The sequence below is a fragment of the Lethenteron reissneri genome, chromosome 44 (genome assembly GCF_015708825.2).
Source record: "Lethenteron reissneri isolate LAM-NWPU_2019-01 chromosome 44, ASM1570882v1, whole genome shotgun sequence".
Lineage (NCBI taxonomy): Eukaryota > Metazoa > Chordata > Hyperoartia > Petromyzontiformes > Petromyzontidae > Lethenteron > Lethenteron reissneri.
The window spans coordinates 6,099,652-6,119,720 of NC_083822.1; the positions used below are offsets into that span (position 1 = coordinate 6,099,652).

Here is a 20,069-nt window from a genome sequence, read left to right on the forward strand (position 1 = left end):
AAGCGCTTGTGCTCGGAGCGGCGTAGGGCCAGGCTCTCCAGTGCTAATTGCCTCGGGGCGCTGTTTGTGCTGCGTGGAGCCCTTTGTGCTGCGTGGAGCCCTTTGTGCCGGGCAGCAGGGGTTAGCTTTGCACTTGTGCTGTTATCCCCCGTAGGGCTTTTTTCAAATTCTTACAATTCTAGAAGAGGGCACAGACTTTCAGCACCAGTCCCCTAGTCGTTGAAATACGAAATGCATCTTTGTTCATTGCAAAAGGTGCAGCTTGTGTAATGTTAATGGTTCACTTAAAATATACATTGTTGCATAAGCAGAAATACACAAACATCAACTGTGGTATGAAATATTTACTGTGTCACATCCAGAAATGTATTGTTTTAATTGGTTATCTCCTGATCCTAAGTTAATTATTTCATTTGCTCTAAGTATTGTTTTATGTAATAATCACGCATTTATTCAGGAAAGCCTCACTGAATCTTGTGTTTTTTCAAGATGGTCCTGCATTTGGATGTTCATCAATTTGTATTTTTGAGTGTATGCCATAGTTTCCAGCATGTAATGATTAATCCCCCTTGTGATTGAATGAATTGTGATAATTCTGGGTAACTATTCAATTCAAGGATAGGTTATGTTTTACCATTAAAGTGAATTAGAGGCTCTAGTGGCTGCAGGGCTTACATGAACCAATTACACAGAACGCATCATACTACTATCAAAAATAATTCATGCCTCAAGTTTATTGGCTGGCTGCTAGTTGGGCTCCTCTGCAACCCAACAATAACTCTGTTGTTATTGGCTGTGGGCCTTTTGCCACTGAAACTTGCTGGGTAACTGGCTAAATTCAATTTTCTGTGTTACAAATAAAAGTTGAATTGAAATAGCGGAAGACGTTTGGAGGACATAATAGCGACACCAAAGACGTGGGAGTAGCGAATACAGAATCATACGTTTAATATCCGAATAAATTACCCATTGAGCTCTACTGCTCTTTTTCAAGGGTGACTCGACCAGCAGATGGACACGGCAGCAAGAGTTGATACATACAATATAAAATATTAAATTATAAATATAAATAAAGTAATTTAAACCAAATGATCTTGCAAAACAATTTTGTACATTCGCATTTGTATTATTTTGACCTCAATAATGTCTTTTGAAAAGAGGACAAAGATGGCAGAGTGATAATCTCCAGAGAAGAGACAAGTTGGTTCCAAAACTTTAGAGCAGCTGCATAAAAAAGCTTTTACACCAAGTTTTGTACGAAATCTAGGAATCGTGAACAAACAATCAAGACGTGTCACAGGTGTTATGGATTTTCTAAAGGTATTAATACATCTGATAAATAAAGTGCCTATCTGCAAAATTGGGTACATTCAGAGTGATTTGGTCATAGGCAAGATCCTTTTAGTCCCAATGACCTTACAGCTGGTTTTAAATCAAGTTTTACCACAACTCCTGCTCAAGGCCGTCCTAACAAAATCTGGAATGACGGCATAAATGAGGACTTGAAAGAGAAAACTGTAGGCCTAGATGAAATGATTGCCATGACCAGAGAAAGAAATGCAAGAGGTTTGTCCAGTCCCATCATCTGTTGCCATGTGACGAATTATGGAAGAGGAGAGAGAGTGCTTTCCTCCACATGTTCTCGTGATGTACCAGCATGTGCTGGGTGCGTGCTGTGCCACTGCTCGTGCTTTGTGCAGGAGGACATCATCTACTCGTTTCCACGGAGGGGACCGGCGGCGAGACTCAGGGCGGTTCGAGGCATCTTCCTTACGCTGAGTGACATGCTGCCCCGAGTCACAGGCGACTCTGTCCGCAGGTGACTACTCAGCAGGGGTTGTGACAGATCACTGCGTGGCTCAGGGGTCAGCACACTTAGATCTTTGGTTTGGACTTGGGTTTCAGCTGCCTGTTATTAAACCAGATTCTCAAGTCCAGTGAGTCGTATAGTCTTCACCCAGTCACGATTGACTGCACAAAATATTAATTGCATAAATTTTGGCTGTTCACTGAATGTGGTGTATTCCATCCCCAATGCTTATTTTAGTTTGATTGGCGTGTAACGAGAAATCTTTGCTGGAAATTAAATGCTGTGTGCCCAGTGTGGATAAGAGACCATTTGTGTGATATCAGATGTTCCGTGACATCATCTTCCGATGCCGTTCTCACACAGGAGTAAGAGGAGTGAAGTACCCACTGTTAGCTTCAACGTTTCTAATCGATATTCATTTGTCTCATGCCATGATGCTGATAACATCATCACACAATTGGAGAGTTATATGTGAGAAAACAAAAATGTTGAACAAAAATTAGGGGTCACTTAGAGTGCGGGGAAGAGAGGTCATCTGGACCTCGAGTGCTGTGATGTGTATTATGTTTTGAATGGCTCAGACACACCGATTACCCCCATCGTGATGGCTCTTTATTTTTGAGTGGCCTAGATGCACCGATGACTCCCACCTTTGTCTTCGGTTGTTCTAAGCAGCCTTTCGAGATAACACACTTGCCAGTAAAACAGGACCCGGTCTTGTTTGTGACAATGGTATTGGGTCTTCAAAGCTCGTATAGCTCCACATGTTTTTAGCTGCGAACTTGGGGAATGACTGCTGGAAAAGCAAATGCATAGTTTATAAGGCACATTGGCAGTGTGGGCTCCTAGCTGATGATATTCACTTCAACATGGTGTCTTAGTTCAGAGACTTATACATTAAGGACCTAATTTATTTTTCCAGCTAGAATCAAAGTTTGGTTTGATTTCACACTTGCATTTTGCATTACTTGCGCAAACAGAGGCAAATTGTGTTGACACACATTTATTAGCTATGTGTCATGCAGTGGCTGGAGGTGGTTGGATATTATTATTATAACTAGCCTTTTGCCCATCCTAGGACGGAAGCTGTAATATTAAAGATGTACATTTATGTTTTCTCGTGTGATTGTACATTTTTTTAGGAACTGTTGCACGTAAATACATTTTTCTGAACTTAAAAAATGAAACCTCGGTATACAATATTTTGTGTGAATCTCTTGTACTGTCTTAATGGCAGTGATTCTTGCACAAAACTATGTCATAAAACACCTCACTTCATGTCACTGTAGCACTGCATTTAACTCACCTTCAATTAGTTCAAAATTAGTGCTCTCATACTTTATTTTCTTCTGCTTTCGCTCGCTGGGGTTGTAATCAATTTGAATTCGATACAATGTCTGGAAAATCACAGAGAAATGTAAAAAATGTATCATAATTTAGAAGCAAAAATTAGACTTACCTTTTGTTTCAAGTGCTGAAGAAATAAATAAAGACACCAAATACACTTTGTTGCTGCGTAGAATTAATTACTTGATTAACTTTAAATAAAGAAACGTCGAATTGAAAGCGAATTTGCGTAAAAAAATGTCTTGCTTATGATAGTAATGACGGGGGGGGGGGGGTTTCTTTTGCAGTGGCGTCACGTACGGGTGTAGCACTATGCTGCGTATATTAATTTTTTACCGTCACTTTCTGTAAAGAAACGTCATATTTGAAGCGACACATTTCTGGGCTATTATAGTAGTAATTCAGTTGAATTAATGCAATGCAACTTATCAAAGATGTAGAATAGTAATATGCAGAATGTTTCAACAGAACTTGTGTCAAAAAACCCCTAAGATGTGGGATGTCTTTTGCTTTGCTTACAAGCAACACTGCAGATCCATTCAGGAGACTTGAGTAAACATTTTTTAAATACCACACTAGATTTATGCAGCAGCCTTGATTCATTCAAGTTTTGTGAGCCCCTTTTATGCATTGCCACAATGTGCGCAAAAGTTTTACTGCACCATCAAGTGTAGCCTGCTGCTATTTCATTAATGAATATGAGCTTAGCATCAAATTGGAAGTTAAGCTTACATAATGCAGCGCTCAATTTTACAGTGAACAAACGTGTCACTTTCAGGGCTTATGTTTATATTTAAGTGAAACAGCATTTACCGTGCAACGCTATCTTGTGGCTTCTGTAATGCAGCCATGAACGATGCCTTCTCCTGAATTCCAATGCGCGGGGAACTGAAAGGCGGTTGTTGCCGATTTCTGGTGTGGCATGCCTTGATTTTTAATCCTCTTGGACTAATGCAGTGCTGCCAGTTACAGATGCTTTGTGCTAGAAAGAGAGTCTCTTTATATTTCCCTTTCTCTGCGCCGCCAGCATTAGCATTATTCAGTGTGAAAATGCCAGCAGCGGGACTTTGCCTCATTGGTGAAAAGAAAATGCGCCTGCTGAGCCGGGGATTAGGCGGTGTGCTAAGCTTTCACACAGAAGTCTGTATTATTTAGTGAGTATTCATTTACTGGTATTAAAGTATATCACGGTCATGATTTTTTTCAAATATCTCTTTTCAGCTTAACGTTATAATGGCGTCTTTACACATGCTAAACCAATGTTTAACAAACTATTTAATAACAAATATGTTTTGTGCATTAGATTGGCCCATGGTACTTGTTGCATATGTCTGCAAAAATACATTCCTTTAAGTCTTAAACTAATTATGCCATTCAGTGGCAAGAACTGTTTTATAACCGTGTAGTAATTTGGAATCCTGTTTTCCATTACATTAACATTTTCCTCATTAAAACTGGTTTCCATTGGCTACATTCCTGAATTGTTTTTTCATTCATACAATCACTGTTTTATTAATTCAAAATATTTAATTTGAAAACAGGTTTATCCTAACAGCTCACTTGACCAACATATAGTGAATTAGTGTTTTTGCAGATGTTTTTTTCCTTTACATTGATACAATAAGTGCACATATCCTCTACCAAACATCAAGGCCAACCCGCCATGTCCTATGCTTGACGTGTTTTACCGAGAGCCCTTTATCGCAAAGAGACAGGTGGTTTTGTCCTTCAGTGGTGTATGTTAAAAAGCTTTCCACCGGACATCTGTCCACTTTGATTCACCTCGAGGATTAGTGCAACTGTCACTTCCAGTATCGCCGTGCTCGATCGGTCGCTGGTCCCATGTCAGTCCCTGATCCCTGACCAGAGGTCGCAAATGGGTTTTGATACCTTACCCGTACTCGTACCCGGCCGCACCAGGGTCGCAAACGGGTACCCATACCCGTACCCGGCCGGGTACGGGTAGGGTACGGGTATCGGGTACCTGATTGTGACCTCTGGGATGAAGCCATGTTGCAGGCGTGGGTGGGTTGATTCTAGGAACTTGAATTGTGAGACGAGACAAGACGTTGGGAAATGAGTGACAGTTACTCACCAGTGACTCACGGCCTACCCGTACCCGACCGCACCAGGGTCGCAAACGGGTACCCGTACCCGGCCGGGTACGGGTAGCCGGGTATCGGGTACGGTACGGGTATCGGGTACCCGGTTGCGACCTCTGTCCCTGACCTTGCCCGCTTGAGTGTTTTGTGACCATTATCATTACATGCAGGGCTCATTTTATATCGTTCTGCCCAGGTCGCTGGCCCAAAAAGTATTTCTGTCCCCGGCAAACAACATCCAATGTAATTGTCGCTCTGCGACTGTGGCTACTGTTCGCATGTCCGCTTTAGTCTAACAAGTGACCCAGAATATTTTCGTTGAGAAATTAATTCCTGATTGCACACATATGCGTTATACATGCAAAGTGTCGACACCATTGAGCAGTATTATAAGGCGCCTTATGCTGGGATTGTTTAAAAAAAAATTGGCCAATGATGTTCCCACTTGTGCTAATGGAACAAGTGCAAGACATTTTCGTTGGGAAGTATCACAGTTAGAAGTTTACCATGTTGCGTAATAAAATATCGCTGAAAGAAGACGTCACAGATCTACTTCTGAAGCCACTTTAATAGGACTGTCTATGCACTCTAAATGGTGCACTGTCTCGCATGCCCTGCTCAAGAGTTGTTAATTGCCTGACAATCAAACCAAAATAGCTTGTCCTAAGAGCTGAAATATGAAAAATAAATACACGATAATATATTAGGCATTTTTTGTTTACGTGTGCAATCATTGGTTGCTGGTTTAAAACCATCAACTTTTGCTGTATTTTCGAACTCGGCTTATACACGGATTCCAAGCGTGGATCTAAACCTAGGATCTCAGCAGTGCTGGTTCAGTGCTCTCACACAGTGTTAGTCCTTGAAGCCAGCCAGCCAAATCCCCGATGCCTTGATTTTTAGCAACATGTCACGGATGACTGCTAGGAGACTCGTGGAATGAGCCGTGCTCAGGGAATGAAATGAGGGCAAGTGCCCATAATCCTGGCTCCATACACTGGCACTTTATTTTATAAGTAAGGTCTTGTGGGCTGTAAGCATCACATTGCTAATCTTCAGAGCTTGTAATCCTCCAATCAATTGCATTAAAGGGCTTAAGGGTAATTTAAGAATGAGGGAGTTTAATTGTCTTGTTTTAATCAGGATCCAAGGTACAAGTCCGCTGTTTTTTGTGGTCTCAACTATTAGTGCAGACAGAAAGCTTGAAACTGTGAAAAATACTGCTAATGTAGCTTTTAAATATGTTTTTACGGTTGTACTACGTTGTTTGTTCGTATGTATGTATGTTTAACTTCTTTCGCACTGCACGTAGCCAACCGTACAACATGTTGCTCCATATGCTGACAGCTTCTTCAGGAACTGAATTGAATAAGCTTCCATGCTCGACAATGTGTCAACACCCAAAGACACATCAGCACAACCTCTGAATCTATGCAGTATTCTACTGGTATTTTACAGATTGTTAAGCGTACATTTACAATCGGTCAGAATAATTTGCCCATTCTCTGTTTACAGTTTTTTAACAAAAGGTACAGCCACACAGGTAAGATTTTAGGGCTGTTATTTTCTCAAGAGCATGCTGTTTTCCACAACTGCCGTGTGCAGTTAATAAAGCATGGCCGGAAAACATGACACACATCAGTAGGCAGTTAGAGAACTGTTGATGAACTTTGCCATCTCTGTCCATGTGCCTCCCCTGTTTTCACAGTTCCAGCATGGTAATTGAAGGCCGCCTGGTTCATGTCGCCTACTGGAGGGAGGGCGATGGTCTGCTTCTTCTTGGACTGCCTGCTGATAGGTTAGAATTCCCCACTTAGTGCAATGGCCGAAGACCAGATATTTCACTTAGTAACACCTTAGACAGGAAGGTGTTAGGCATTTAATAATCCAAAGATTAAATAAGTGTTTATGTTCTAATTACATACATCGAATTGTACATTTGAGAATTAAGTGTTTATAATGTATTGCAAATATATGCTAATGTGAACCTTCCAAATACAGTTTACACGAATCCTTTAATAAATGCTCAATCTCCACATTTCTCAGTCAGAAACCAGTCTTGCCACAGTAACCCCCCCCCGACTTCCAACCAAGTGGTTTGATCTAACCAGGTGGTGTTTCTTTTACTGACCTCGATGAGACGAAAGAGAGCCTGAATAGACCGTGACCAGGATTTGAACTCTGCTGTGTCCTTGTGATCACGAGCCCAGTACTTTACAGAGCGAGCTGTCCTGGCCGTCAGTAAAAGGTTGAATGCCAATGTGACCATGAGATGGCAACTGATGATAACCTCCCTTGGTTTTCTCAAACACCAGGGTGCCTTTGGCTCGACTGAGGAACCTGATATCAGACCTGGCGCGGCTTCTGTCCTTTCTCCACGGATCCCTGCACAAGTAAGCATACCTGTGTGTGCCTTCTCAACAAAGGAGGACACGCCTGAATTAATTACTTGAATTATAAAAGGCACACAAACAAGAAAAGGCGTTTATTGAAATGCCAAAAGGAAATAACACTGGTTCTGCTGGTAAAAAGGTCCTCCAAATTAATATTATTCCAGTCACGAAAATTTTAAACCAAAATTCATGGAAATGGACCCTCTTTGGAATAGATGGGGGGTTTGTTCTGAAGGAGGAATATTCCTGGACACTGTAGCTTAATATGAACTTTTTGAACATAAGACGAGACTGATTAGATGCACTCTTAAATCAGAGCACATCCATCCAAAATTCAGATCCATCCACTGGTTCACAATCCATTCCCTAGTAACTACAAGATCACCCTCTTTGTCTTCAATCTCTTCAATGGACTCGCTTGGGTTCATAGCGCCTGTTGCAAACCACTTGCGACACCCCACTGATATAATAACCTGTTATTATTTCCAGGGCATTTAATCAGCGCACAGAAGGGCCAGGCCACCTGGACCAGCTGTTCAGTCTGCTCTTCCAGCATTGCCTGGAGCCGGAGTCACTTTGCACGCACTCAGGGCCAGGTGCTCCTGCAGCCCCCAGTCCAGTGGGGCTGCACCCGCACTGCTCCGGGGCGGAGTTTCTCGACAACCTCCCTGCTGCTCCCTGGCTGCCGCTACCGCAGGACATAAAGGCAAGGCAGTGTCCCTTAAAGGCAGGGGAGGGAAACCTTTCAACTGCTGAGAGCAGAGTAGGACTCTTAAATACCTTGGCAGGACACACATTAGCATACATTTTAGTCCCACTTGTCACTGCAAAAAGCCTCTTGCATTGAAAGGAGTGACCGAGCACAATGAAATGATAAACGCGGTGTCTAAAATAGCACGCCTCTAGGATCCAATTAGGTGCTTGACGTGATGGATAAATATTAGTTGTGGGTTATTTCGAAGTGGTTATATGCCTCATTTGTCTGCAAGTGATTTTAGTCATGGGCCATATCCAGCCCATGTTTCCATAGGTTCCCAACCCCTGCTTTCAGGATTTTTCTATCTTCAGGAAGGAAATTAAATATGTATGAAATTTCAGTTTCATTTATATGGTATAGCCCTGTGAGCCATTCGGCTCTTGAATCGGGTGCAACCGCAACAAACAAAAAACAAAAACATGAACAAGAAAACATCTTAAAGTGACTATGCGCAAACATAAAAATCCAGGAAAAACCTGCAAAGTCTTCCAGAAAAAAAAACACCGTACACCAACGCTGTGCAAAAATCCCAGTGGGATGCAAGTCAAACAACAACAACAACAACAACCACAAGTCAAATGAAGATCTCAAGTGGATTCTAACTCAATGCTTTTTTTGTTCTCCTGTAAAGTACATTCGTCATCTGTAAATATGTAATTTGAAGGTTGTACATTGATACCTCTGTTGTGAATTTAAAATTATGATTATTCTGATGCAAGTGATGAGGAAAATAATAATTCTCGACTTATTCAAGAAATCCTCATTGAGTCTCAATACATTTTTAGATAAAAGCACGGATTGACACATTTGAAATCTGAGGCATACAGAGAATGAATCCACAAATTCAGCAAGCTGCTTGTTGGAATGCAGCATTTAATTTGTATTGTATTATAATGCTATCTCTCTTCCAGGTAGTAAGTCAGAAAAATAAAAATACCTATTTTTGTTTTTCTCACAATTCAGGTCGACATTGACACAACATTGAGTGAGCTGGAATCGGCAGACTTTCAGGAGCTGGTGAGATGATGTGATTCACACAATTGTAGTGACTCAACTCGCGCTACACAATTACAGCTGTGATTTATAAAACATCACGATGCATATATATACATTTTGGCCCGGCTATAGCAAGGTTCTCATTTTTATTTTTGCTGGGCCCCAATTGCTTTGTTCTGGGCTTGCCGCAGTGTTGCTCTCTGTCCTCACCCATTTTTCCCTGACCCCCGTTCTGTCCCTCCCTCCCCTGCCCCTCTCTCCCCTACCCCCATCCCCGCCAGTGCACCCCAACCTCTATCCCTCTCATTCTTGAATGTAGCTTTTTTTCCCCCCTCTCCTTTTTGTGTTTTCACGTATGATTGCATTTAGACAGTATCTACAGTTAGATTAGTGTTGTATATAGGTGGGGGACACACACTAGGTGAAGATTAAATGAGGTGGACATGTGGGGAATGGGTGGGAAGGTTTGAATACAGATGCAACTTGTCAAAGGCAGAGATAAAAAGAAGGCCTTAAGCTTGGACTTCAAGAAGGAGTCTTCAGTGTGGATGCCTTAGAGGGAGGGAGTTCCATATATCTGGGGCAGCAGTCGAGAAATTGCAACCTCCGCAGATAGGAGGTTCTAGATTTGAAGCTTTCGTGACTGCAAGGATTCATACTCTTTGGTTTTTTCGGTAAAAAATAAAAGAAAAGAAATGAAAACAACTAAATTAAATCACGACGTTTCGGAGGCAACACAAACTTCCGTCTTCATTTATTTTATGTTATTTTTTACCTACGTGACTTTACCGAAAAAACCAAAGAGTATAGATAGGAGGTTGACTGTGAGGTTTGCCAATAAATTTTCATTACTGGAATGGAGTTTACAACGAGGGGAAGTAGAAAGACAGATGAGAGGGTAGAAGTATGCTGCAACATGATTTAGAACAGAAATGAACATTTCACCTCAGTTTATAGCAGCTGAGGCTGTAATACCTGTACTTGTGTCTGCACGTTACTGGTTTCTGTGTAGGTCCTGCAATACAAATTCAGGATTATTAATTATTGGCTTGAGGGTAAACAATTTGCTGTGTTTTTTTTCAGTCAGAAGATTATTATTCCATGCGGAGACTGTACACAATTTTGGGCTCCTGCCTCTTCTACAAGGTGAGCACAAGCCATCACAAATGTAGTGACATAAGACGCTTAAGCCTCTTGGCACCAGGCGTTGGGTTCTCAGGCGGGTCCAGACGCTTAAGCCTCTTGGCGCCGCCAACGGGGGGGGGCTGTGTGTGCTCTGTGGGATGTCTGGTGGCGCACACGGCCCCACCCCTCGTTGGACCAGGCATAGAAGGAGAGCTCCCTGGACGATCAGGGCCCAGTTGTAACTCAAGACCCAAGACCCGCGACCAGCCATCTGAAGACCCTGGGATGCTGTGAGAGTCCAGTGGTGGGACTCTGGAACTCCCGACTCTACGACCTTGTGAGGGCGAGTTCCAGAGCATAGCCAGAGTAGAGTATCTAGGCTGTGTACCTAGGCTGTGTACCTAGGCTGTAACAGAGTATCAGGACTGTTGGAGAGTTGGACTGTTGGAGAGTTGGACTGTTGGAGTGTTGTATTGTAATAAAGAAGCTACCTCTACAAGTGTCTCCGGAACCCGTTACACGAGCACTTGGCAGATGAGGAACACTTGGGAATGGCTCACCTGGAGGAAAAAATGCAATTTCGGTCACACAGGAATACATGCCACTGATGCGACACTCGTTTGGAATTACCCGACACAGCCTGCTGACCATATGAACACAATACATGCACATGCTGCACAACTCTTGTAAACCCACTGCTGAATTAAAAACTCCCTACGCCCTGCGGGTCATGGGATTATTTGGAATGAGCCATGGTGCAAGGAATGAAATGAGGTCTCCAAGTAAAATGTTCCCTTCTTCATAGCCCAGTGCCTGGGCCCCATCTGACCCATAGTTCTCGGCGCAGTTGCACCACCTGCATACTCTACAGCTATGCCACTGTGGGTGCCATGTGCTTGTGGTTATGGTCTGTGTGTGTGCGACGTGCGTGCCTTTGCCGCAAGTAGGGCTGCCTCGTCGCGAACCACCTACCGAGGGAGGAGCTCACTGCCGTCACGCTCTACTGCCGCCTGCATGGGCTGCTGCTGCTGACGCGGAGCCCCAGGGCCGGGCAACTCGTTGTGTGGCGTGAGCTGTTCCCACGGAAACCACGTACCGCCGTCGCCACGGGATACTCGCCGCCAGAGGGCGCGCGGCACTTCCTGCTCATCGTCGGCCTGGTAACTGCCCGACTCATCCACGACACGATTAAGGGATATTATTAGGCATCGCAAGCAAGAAATACAAATGAGATGGTGAAGTGTTCCCAATGAAGAATTGGATAAGTAGTTTATCATATTAAAAGTATTATACAGTTGGCATCCCTCATTATACTAATAATTTTAGCATCATCTTATAGAGTGTTGCGTTTTTTGGCATTTTTTTTCGAATCTAAGGATGACCTTTTTTGACTGATGCTCATAGAAAAGAATATATCAGAGTTTTTCCCTGTATTCTTAACAGGCGTTGGGCAGTGCTTATCTCATAATGTTAGCATCATCTCGATTTTTTTGTGATATTATACAATTAAAGAGCTGCGGTCCTAAGCGTGCCCCAAAGTTAGCAGCTTCTTGTTTGCACATTGCACGTGATGGATTGCTCCTGATGTGAGGTGAATGGGCCAGTTTTCTCCTGTGGCTGCCTCCCCTTGTCCCGGCCAGCCCTCCACATTATTTATGGTTATTAAGAGGCTTAGTGGTTACTCCGGGTGCTCCTCCATCAATCCTTTATACCACCATAAAGGGCGATGCATGGGAAACACAGAGAGTCACTGTGGTCATGAAACTTGGCTGTAAAGAAGGCTTATAGGCAGGGGCAGGGCGCGGGTTGGAGCAAGTGTTTACAGGCTCACTCAAGCAAGGCAAATGTTTTCGGTAAACTGTATTATATTTAGCAGGATAGCATGTAGCTGCACAAATGATGTCATTGTGTGCTTGAGTTTTAAGAGACGGAATAAGAAAACGACGAGGAAATAAAACAAACAAAAAAACACTCCAAAGTTTTGTGGCCGCCTTAACCCGCACGCGCATTAATTAACACACGGGCGCTTTCACACGCAATAGTCTAAATTCAGATTAATCCAAATGCCTGCGCCTTTTGTACGCATTAATAAAGAAATGCTCTCTTCCCAACGTGTGCCTCCCCCCTTGGAATTGATCCCTGCTGATGAATTGTACTGAGCCCTTGACCCTGCCACTTAGAAAGGGCCATGCCATCAGTCACCCGTCGGGGCCGTGCCGGGGTAATGAGGGCAGCCCAGTGTGGGTCGCGGTGGCGAACGTGACGTTGTTTTGGCGACTTGCCGTGCTCTTTTGTTGACCGGGTTTATGGGGATGACCCAGAGGCACACACAGCAGCTCAGCTAAACCAGATGCAAAGAGGAAAAAGTCTGTAAAGTTATCTTGTAAATACGCGCTCACTAAAATGCCTTTGATTGTGTGACACTCATTAATAATCACTGAATGTACTGCTTGAGCCTCGAACTGAATCACCTGGAATGCACCCGATTTCCTCAGATCTTGAAAGCTAAGCAGGTTGAGACTGGATGCTACTTGTATGGACCACCACCATATATAAAATGTTTATGTTCCCTGCCTTCACTAACCCACACTGAGGAGTATAGTGAAGTATGGTCAAGAGCCACCAAGACTCAGATGGCGTGGAGCGACCCTCATCCAGCAATGGATTGACAAAAGGGCTGTACATGTCTGTGTACACACTACCAGTATTGTACAGATGGTGTAGTCATGTCGATTAACCCTGGGACCTGCCAGTGAGCCTTCGAGACTTCACGTGGCCTGCAAGTGCACCTAGTCTGGCACAAGCGCTGTGGCGACGTCACATGGTGGCGAATGGCAGCTGTTGTCATCATCTGCTACGCTGCGTGCGCATGTTTGCGCGCAGGGTCCCTGCCTGCTGTCCGTGGTGCTGGAGGCGGGTGGCTGTTCTGCAAGTGCTGTGGGCTCACCTGGCCCCGACCCCGGCTACGTGGAGGAGGCGCGTGCTACGCTGCTGGCGCTCGACTCGCTCTCCGTGCCGGCGCGAATCCGCGAGCACCTCGAGCGACCACCACTGCCCGAGCTCTCCTGTGCCGACTGCTTCTTGGGCCACTCGACCGGTATGCCGCACGCCGCCATGAAGCCTCACCGGGCCCCATTAGAAGAAGATGTGCACCCAAAACAAGTCAGCAAAATCATGCATTTTCTCAATGTAACAAACTAAATATAAAAAATGCTCAATTGGTTTATGGGTTAGGCCACGTAATGATCTGACATAGCCAAACGTTTTTTATTGTAACATGTGCAAGCGTATAACGCGCAAATTATTGCAGTTTTAGCTCATCGGTAAATTGAAGAATAATTCTCACAAACAAATTTAGCATTTAGATACGACATTTCGCTGTGACCTACATCGAGCATCCTCAGGTCATGAGACCAGGAAGTCAGAATTTCATAATAAAAATGTGGTCAGATCATAATGGTGTCTATACCAAAAATCAATTATGTATCATAATATTGGCTGCAAAATTCTTCATGTTTTAATAATTGTTCCTCTGAAAATGGTTTTAGGAATACTTGACATATTAATTTTTGTAATTAATATATTCATTACTATTTTGTGTGACTGATTAGAGCATTAAAACAATGCAAAAATGCAAATGATAACATTTAAATTTCTGGAAAACTAATTTTACGATTATTTTCATATCGTGAAAATGTATATCATATCAAATATGACAACGCCACTAACCCTATGTGCGACGGGCGACACTTGGCTGCAGGTGGCGGTTCGACAGTGTTCAGTCCGGGCCACCGCAGGACACAGTCTTCTCCGGGTTTTCGTGGACCCCGGAGACTCAGTCCCAGTCCTGCCAGAGGGAGACAGGATGGAGCGGACTCACCCGCACCCGGCACCACTGCGCAGCGCTCGGCAGAGGGGGGCGTCCCGGGCATGCCCGGGCGCAGGGAGAGCCAGGGGTCAGGGGTCTCTGCCGGCAGCGGAGGTAGCAGTGGAGTCACCAGTGCGTTCAAGGTGACAGTGGACACGCACATGCACACAGCACTGTTCATCACACACATGTATTAGAAAGTCAAAGGTAAGCAAGGCGATATATCACAACACACTGAAGATATTATTACTGAGGCTCAAAAAGGCAGACTCATGCACCTGTTAAGTCCTGACGCTCAGACGAAGGTATTTTTTTGTTCATGCCTGAGGCTCAGAGAGCCAAACTCTCCAGCAGTTCATTGACCATGATGACAATATTGACAAATAAATTAATATGGATGAGTCTGGCTGAATAGCTAAAACCTTGCAACTGGAGTGTGACAAACCCTGGCTCAGAGGCTGGTGCTGCTTTAATTATGTCACACTGGGACATCCATGGCTATATTAAAGCAGGGACTTAAGGGTCTGTAGCCTGGGGCCTTGTATTTCGAGTGACACCAAAACATCTATCCAGCTTTATAATGGCTGAAACACAATACTGTTGTACTATGATAAACCCTATTGGTCATTTGGTAACTAAAGCCGTAGTATCATTATTTGTATGACTACCAGTATGCGCTGAAATTAAAATAGCTTTGTTTGCTTTAACTGAGGTTAACATTTCAAAATCAGAACTGAGAAAACCAAGGTTAATAACAATGGTAACGTTTCGGGAAATGGCCCTTAATAACCGAGAGATGAAGAAAAGCCGTTGTCTGAAATGTTGCCTGACGTGTTTCCTTTGAGGGAAATCTATTGATGCATGTGTTGAGTTTTGTTTTTTATTCTTGCGCTCCACTGCCAACACATATCACAAACTTTTTGTTGTTTAAATAACAATTTAGTGGTTTGTAATCAGGCACGGGCGTTAGTAAAACAGTTAAGGGAAAGATTTGAATATAGAAAGCAGAAAAATCTGCCTGGCATGCGCCAGGCACCCATCAAACTTATTGCGGCTGTGGTGACTATGCACAGATCACGAAGAAGAGATCCAGTCCCTTCCTGCTGGGCGGTGGCTGGAGGGAGAGCGCCGATGCTGACACACAGGAGATGAGCAGCGTGTGCAGGCAAAGTTCCGCGTGTTAAACACCACACCCACGCGTCACATCCAATTACCTTCATTTGATAAAAATGGGCATGGATTTTTTTTTTTATCCAGTTCAATAACTTAATGGTGTGATGTTATTGCAAATGATTCGTACAAGGTGCTCGAACTAAATTTGCAGCTGATCATTGTTCAATATATCTAGCTGGGTGGCAGAGGTAAATCAGAATCAGAATATGTATTCATATTGTAGGAATCCGATGAGCTATAAAGATTTTTTCACAGATGTCCAAAATGAGCGGCTCGCAATCGGAAGGCTGAGTGAGAGTTTAAATCCCAATCGGGGGTCAACTGTGTCCTTCAGCTCATTCATCCCTCCAGGGTTGATAAAATAAGTACTGCCTTGTGGTTAGGTCAACAATGTGGTTGTCCTTTGAAAATACTTAACCCTACCAGAGCAATATGGGATTTTTACTTCGGGCTCAGTGCTATAAACAGGAAATAAGTGCCGCCCCATGCTCAACTGAGCAAGGGACCACATTAACCTTTTACTCTATAGAAGGTAGTTATTTAGATATCAGATCATTGTTATTTATGATTGCAGTAAACAAGTAAATATCCACTGAGATCAGATTTTTCTGTCTAACACTTTCCAATTAAGGTTGAAAGCATCTATGGATTATCTGTTTGTCTACTTGTAACATGAGTTCAGGATAACTCGCATAAAGATGATCCAATATGAATACAATTTTCATGAAAAAAATAGTTTATCTATGAAGGACTTAAAATTTATCAAATTTATCAAGCATTGCCCAGAATCTGGAGACACAAACCAGAGCAAAAAGGACTATTTGCAAATGTAAAACCTGTCTTGTGCCCATAGCTGTTGTTTTGCGTAGTTTTGATTAAATATCTCTGAGGATAAATGCATGTTGGAAAGTGCTACATAATCCATGCGTGTGCACGATATTTTTCTTTACTTGTTGATTTTATTTTACTCGTATATCATGGATGTCATTTCAGGCTGTTGTGCTGTGTGATCTCGGGCTGTAATGTTGTGTATGGTCTCAGGTTGTTGTATTGTACGGTATGTTTGATTCCAGTCTGACATTGTGTGTGATACTCAGGCTGTTGTAGCTTTGATTTTAGTCTGGCACGCTGTGCGTGTGATATCAGACTATTGTGTGATTCCAGTCTTTCCAATCCTGCGTGTGATCTTAGGCTGACATCGGGCGCCGAGAACACGCTGTTCCACTACGTGTCGCTGGAGGTAGCGGAGGGTGTGTACATCGCCCCTGCCCACAGCGACGTGGAGCGTCTGGGCGGCACGTTGCACGCTCAGCTGCTCGCCAGCTTCCACCGCTGCTGCCTCTCCATCAGGGCGCTCTTTCAGCAGAGCAGTCCGCTAGCGGTAAGCCAGGAGCTCAAAGTCGCTAGCACCGGAGCGGTCAGCTGTTGTAGATAAAACGTCTCTTTTGTATGGAGACTTGAATAAAATACAGGGTCATTTATATAGATAACCCATGAAGAGAATTAACGCTCGTAACACACCTTTTGTCCAACGCAGCCAGTTTGATTTGGTTACAACATTCCAAGATGCATAAGCCGAGATCATTAGAATTCAGTGGATAATCTGTAAATGAATCACCCTGTGCTATGTGTCTTTGGAATACCGGGCTAAGTAAGGTGTGTGGTGCTTTGGCTTGTTTTATAAACAAAACCGTGGGACACGTTATATCCACTGTATTGTGGTTTCCCATTCACATGATGTGGGTCAGCGCTCGTGTTCCATTTATAGCTTTGAGCCAGTGGTGGAAATTTCACATTCCTCTGGCAGAACCATGATAGATGGCGAAGGCTTGCGGAGGCTTTCATATCAGCAGTAAATTGGTTACGGCTGGTCGTAACGAATATAACACACCTCAATTGTATCTCTTGCCGCTCGGAAAAGAGCCTTTTCGTGTCAAGGAACTCTCGCGTGGTTATAAAATAAATCTCATTTATCTCATCGACATTTCCCATGTTTTTGCGATGTCTTCTTCTGAAAACAGCGAACAGACCAGCCGGACGTCCTCCAGGGCTCTGACCTCAGGGGTGAAAGGTCACCGCTGGGCCGCGTGAGGGAGCATGGCGTGCTCTTCCACTGTAGTGCGCCTTTTTGGAACGACCCTAAAAAGCCTGCACCGACGCTCACCTACTGGGTGCTGGGGTGAGCTGCTCCACTCGTGCCTATTAAATACTTTCCAACGAATGTTGATAGAAGTTATGCATTGGCTCAGTACATCTGTCCATGACGCAGGGAGCATTATATAGACGGTCCATTATGAACCAAACTGTAGTATACAGTTAAAGTGTTGTCTTTGGGGTTAGGTTGTGTTCAGCATATCCTATCAGTCTTGATTTGAAGCTTTCGTGACTGCAAGAATCCATACTCTTTGGTTCTTTCGGTAACAGTCTGCCTCAGCAGCAGACCATGCCTTCCCACCTGATGACGGACGCTTGTGTTGCGCCCGAAACGTCGCGATTTATTTTATACCTACGTGACTTTACCCAAAGAACCAAAGAGTATATCCTATCAGGTTTTCTTAAAGCACTACTATGGGCATCTTCAAACAGCAGCTGGCACCACGGTTTGTTAATTTTCACTACCTCCAAGTTAGCGATTGAACGTGTGCCGGTTTTGCACAATTTGTGCCCGTAACAAATAGTTTTTTAAAAATATATATATTAGAGGGGAATGCATAGTCCCTCCCATTGAATCGCTGCTGTGCTGGCACCCCTTCTTGTTGCATGCGCAGGAGGCAGTGCCTGGAGCCGCCCGCGCGAGAGTTCTACGTCTGCTTCCATGACTCGGTGTCGGAGAGCGCCGTGGAGCTCGCATTCAAGCTGGCGTTCGGTGTCGCCATGTGACCGGCTGTATTGATCGTCAACGAATATCAGTTCCTCCAAATGTGTGTTAAAGTAGCAGGGTTACTGTTGTGACCCCTAGTGTGCTGAGCAACGCATGAGGTAACTGCACAGATGCGTTCACTTCAGTAGCCTTAATTTACTTGTGTGACAGGCTGCAGGGACAAGTCTCCTCCAGAAACAAACACATTCCTGCGGAGGGAGCTGGTAGGAACGTTGGGTTGCTCGGTCAATGGCCAGGGTCAACGGCGGCGTGGTGTATTTTGCAAATATGGCCGACTGTGAGGGCGGGCACAAGCCGACGTGAGTAGGTTAAACGTTGAGTTTTATAAGGGCACAACGGGGTGACCAGCCCCTCCCCACCCCTCCCACCCAGCCCCACCCCTCACCCAGCCCCACCCCCCACCCAACTCCTTCCCACCCAGCCCCTCCCTCCCCACCCAGCCCCTCCCTGCACGACGGACGGACACAATCCTCCCCTGTGGGCTGGTGGAACCAGTGGGTTCCTACCAGTATAATTGTATTCCATAGCTATGCAGAGCAGCCAACTTTTTGGCATGAATGGCTCACACTGAATGACTCGGCTATTATGGCATCAAATTGCTTGATAAGACACTGGAAACACTTTAATAAGTCACCTGAAGCCTTAATTGTTGCTATATATAGTTTTTTTTAATATAAAATGTTGAAGTAGTAGGATTATTGTGTGACCCTGTGTGATAAGAAAGGTACCAAGGAACACTGCAGATACGTAGCCTTGATTTAACTATGCGATAGCCCACTAAGACAAATCTCCTTTGTAAGGGAGATCTGGTAAAAACAGAAGACCAAGGAGTCAAAGCTGGGAGAAAAAAAAAACTCATTCTACTTTAACTGTTCCGATTGGCATTTAAATGTTAATTCCTTTATAAAAGAAAAAATGTAGTATTGATGTGTACGTAATTAAGTTATTTTTTTATACTACTGAGTAGTTTGTTGTTTAGTGTTGAACAATAACAAATGCCAGTATACATGAAGGTTTTTTGAAACAATTTTATTGTCCCGTATCTCCACCCAGTTTGTGTAACGCACTCAACAGGGCAAAGTGATGTTCATTTCAAACTCGAATTAAAAGCCCTCCTAAAACAGTATAATTCTTCCCACTTGTCAGCAATCGCACACATAGACACCGTCACGATGAAAGTTGTCAAACATTGTTAGTAAATGCCTCTGCCTGCTTACTAAAATATTCTTTTTGCAGGATACGAGAGGTTTTCCATAAAACGTACGAAATTCCCCAACAACCAGTTTCAACTCAAGTCACAGTTTCCTTGTTAGGAGCCTACACATCTGCAGGCTCAGATAGATGTGTTGGTGCAATGCACAGCTTATGTGAAAATTCGCAGTGTGTTAAATGAAATGGAAGGCTGTTTAATAAACAGAGACAAATACAAGAGAGTAATGGATTGTCACGTCTGCAAGGCCACAGCAAGGCTCTGAGCCAAACCAGTTTGTTTTGCATCTTATATATTCAGCAGCCTCACATTTAGCAAACAGGGCCTTTAAACCCTGCTGTAATTATCAACTCACAATAGAATACTGCACACCTCAAAGGTATGAAACAATTAACAAACATTAATAT

The 20,069-nt window shown here is 43.8% G+C and overlaps 1 protein-coding gene and 1 long non-coding RNA gene across 8 annotated transcripts in view; one reads left to right on the forward strand and one right to left on the reverse strand.

Annotated features, from left to right (window-relative positions):
* INTU (inturned planar cell polarity protein) overlaps nucleotides 1-19,881 on the forward strand; it is a 41,030-nt gene extending 21,149 nt beyond the window's left edge. For all 6 annotated transcript variants that reach the window (XM_061570020.1, XM_061570017.1, XM_061570018.1 and 3 more), the window contains 13 exons: nucleotides 1,701-1,819; nucleotides 6,968-7,057; nucleotides 7,575-7,652; nucleotides 8,142-8,358; nucleotides 9,373-9,426; nucleotides 10,489-10,551; nucleotides 11,478-11,690; nucleotides 13,414-13,627; nucleotides 14,291-14,541; nucleotides 15,472-15,563; nucleotides 16,763-16,952; nucleotides 17,593-17,750; nucleotides 18,340-19,881. In XM_061570020.1, coding sequence (XP_061426004.1) covers nucleotides 1,701-1,819; nucleotides 6,968-7,057; nucleotides 7,575-7,652; nucleotides 8,142-8,358; nucleotides 9,373-9,426; nucleotides 10,489-10,551; nucleotides 11,478-11,690; nucleotides 13,414-13,627; nucleotides 14,291-14,541; nucleotides 15,472-15,563; nucleotides 16,763-16,952; nucleotides 17,593-17,750; nucleotides 18,340-18,451 — 1,851 coding nt within the window. In that variant the 3' untranslated portion in view covers nucleotides 18,452-19,881. The remainder of the gene's footprint in view (nucleotides 1-1,700; nucleotides 1,820-6,967; nucleotides 7,058-7,574; nucleotides 7,653-8,141; nucleotides 8,359-9,372; nucleotides 9,427-10,488; nucleotides 10,552-11,477; nucleotides 11,691-13,413; nucleotides 13,628-14,290; nucleotides 14,542-15,471; nucleotides 15,564-16,762; nucleotides 16,953-17,592; nucleotides 17,751-18,339) is intronic.
* Nucleotides 2,809-13,614, reverse strand: LOC133353632 (uncharacterized). 2 transcript variants are annotated; one of them, XR_009756419.1, is made up of 5 exons: nucleotides 13,478-13,614; nucleotides 11,503-11,694; nucleotides 11,022-11,090; nucleotides 10,351-10,420; nucleotides 2,809-3,207 (listed from the first exon to the last, which is right to left on the reverse strand). It is a non-coding gene; the product is annotated as an uncharacterized LOC133353632 (long non-coding RNA). The 2 variants fall into 2 exon arrangements; XR_009756418.1 differs by lacking the exon at nucleotides 2,809-3,207 and having other exon boundaries at nucleotides 8,740-10,420.
* Nucleotides 19,882-20,069: the final 188 nt, after the last annotated feature.